The following is a 2,294-nucleotide window of genomic DNA, read 5'->3' as shown; positions in this document are numbered from 1 at the left end:
AAAGGCCATTTACGGTGAGGCCTAATGGAGCTCTGATCCACCAAACCCAGCAGAGTCCACATCAACGTCCGAATATTGTTTTTACTTGTTTGCTCTTCTGTTGGAGCCCGTGGCATGTAAATATGGTTTTATACACAACACAAATGTTGAAAATGTGACCTTGTGTGGTGCTTTCACAGATGGAGGGAGATAAACACAGATAACCGAGGGGAAACATTTAATCATCAGCATCGCAAAGACAAACAAACACAGATAGGTTGTGTTTTGGGACTGAAAAACAAACATCGAACAATGGCGTCCTACAGCCCCGTCGCCACTCACGAGGGGACCAACGGGGGCCCGCCCTCCGTGAAATCCGCTGCCTCCCAGGAGTCCATGAAGCTGAAGAAGGAGATCTCCCTCCTGAACGGCGTCTGCCTGATCGTGGGGAACATGATCGGCTCGGGCATCTTCGTCTCGCCCAAGGGCGTCCTCATCCACAGCGCCTCCTACGGCCTCTCGCTGGTGGTGTGGACCATCGGTGGGATCTTCTCCGTGTTCGGGGCGCTGTGCTACGCCGAGCTGGGCACCACCATCACCAAGTCCGGCGCCTCCTACGCCTACATTCTGGAGGCCTTCGGAGGCTTCATGGCCTTCATCCGCATTTGGACGTCCCTGCTGATCATCGAGCCGACCAGCCAGGCAGTGATAGCCATCACCTTCTCCAACTACATGGTGCAGCCCATCTTCCCCACCTGCATCGCCCCATACCTGGCCAACAGGCTCCTGGCTGCTGCTTGTATATGTRAGTACACATCAGTTTCACATGTAAGCACGTGGGCGTCTCAGACTGCAGAAGTGAAAAATGGTGACACATAGGTTGCAGTCAGCAGGTCTTTGTGCTGACTTTAGATGAAAGAGGAACCGAGCCACCCTCAAACCTTGAGTTAGGAATAGTTAGGGGGAAAATCTATTTTACTCAACTCTAAAGCAGTGATTAAGAAATCCTTCTCACATGTGAGAAGTCATAGAAACAAACGAGTTTCCTCATTGGTTGGCAAATTCATCATTAAACTCCTTAAAAGAACCCAAACAAACAAACACCTCTTTAGGCCACAAAAAGCAAAACGGTGAATCAATATGAGTTTATATATGACAAAATCCACAAGCTAACGGCTAGCTCAAAATGCAACAAAACGGTGGTCCAGGCATGGGTCAGCACCACATAAACCAAACCMCAACTGGGCCAATTGTAACACGCCATCTTTAACAGTACCATCATTGGCAGATCTATCCCACACCTGTCCCCTATATGGGATAGGTGGCAGCCGAAGGCGGGGTCCTTGGTGCTCTGACCCCAGCTCACCTAAGTTGGCTTTTGGGATTATATTGCCCTAAAACAAAATCCAATCTTTAAAATCCTGTAAGCTATTTAAGCTAACAGTAATATTTAAACCTTCAGTTCCTCATTAGTTCATTAGTCCAAACAGAATTAATCCATTTTTCCAAACAGAGGTCATTTGAAGAACTATCTACAACAGGTAAGATATTCATTTTACATAACTTTTCCACAGAACCTCACTTTAGAATCTTCAAGATATCCCTTTATTGTTATTTTCCCAGAAAAACAAGATACTGTATGACCTGTCTGTTCTTGTTTGTGATCAGTACCACTCAGCCACCCACCTAGAAGGAATTTCATGTGCGAACACACACTTGAATACAAGCACACACACACACACCTGTTCCATGCACTGATAAGCAGAGCTCAGAGGAGGGTTTGATAGCTGTGAGGTAAAGTCCTCACTGCAGGGAGACTCTGACCTGAGTGGCTAACAGAGCACTGACAGCTCAGCACAAGACTGAACCATAAAAACCTGCTTCCTGTCACTGAGAGGAACACTATCATCTGCTGCTAACCTGGCTCAGTTAGTCCAGAACATCACTTCCTGTCAAGAAAAAAGACAGCTGGATGTTAAAGTAGTAGATGAAGACTTTTTTTACACATAAATTTCTCCTGATTTTTAGATTTTTTTATATAAGTACGTGGAATATTAGACACTATAAACATAGAAATCCATGTTTTCTTTAAAGAAAACAATAATTCCAAATCTTTGTCACATAAACCCTTTAGAAGTTAAGTTTCCTTTAACACGTCTGAATAAATTATATGCAAAACTAACAACTGTCATTGCTTTAGGTCTGAGTGTTTGTATCTGATTAGATTATTTTTGTAATGTGACCATACAATGTTCTCAGCTTTTTGGTTTCTCTGTCAACTCTTTAACAAGGTGCATATGTATATAAGTATATTA

At 44.2% G+C, this 2,294-nt stretch overlaps 1 protein-coding gene across 1 annotated transcript in view; it reads left to right on the top strand.

Annotated features, from left to right (window-relative positions):
• Positions 1 to 2,294, top strand: part of slc7a7 (solute carrier family 7 member 7) — a 19,501-nt gene that overhangs the window by 5,401 nt on the left and 11,806 nt on the right. The window contains exon 4 of the mRNA XM_014029595.1: positions 180 to 784. Within this exon, the coding sequence (XP_013885049.1) occupies positions 292 to 784 (493 nt within the window). The 5' untranslated portion in view covers positions 180 to 291. The remainder of the gene's footprint in view (positions 1 to 179; positions 785 to 2,294) is intronic.

Source organism: Austrofundulus limnaeus, unplaced genomic scaffold (genome assembly GCF_001266775.1).
Source record: "Austrofundulus limnaeus strain Quisiro unplaced genomic scaffold, Austrofundulus_limnaeus-1.0 Scaffold925, whole genome shotgun sequence".
In the NCBI taxonomy this organism is placed as follows: Eukaryota; Metazoa; Chordata; class Actinopteri; order Cyprinodontiformes; family Rivulidae; genus Austrofundulus; species Austrofundulus limnaeus.
The sequence above is the reverse complement of the archived record's forward strand: the minus strand, read 5'-3'. Positions and strand labels throughout refer to the sequence as shown.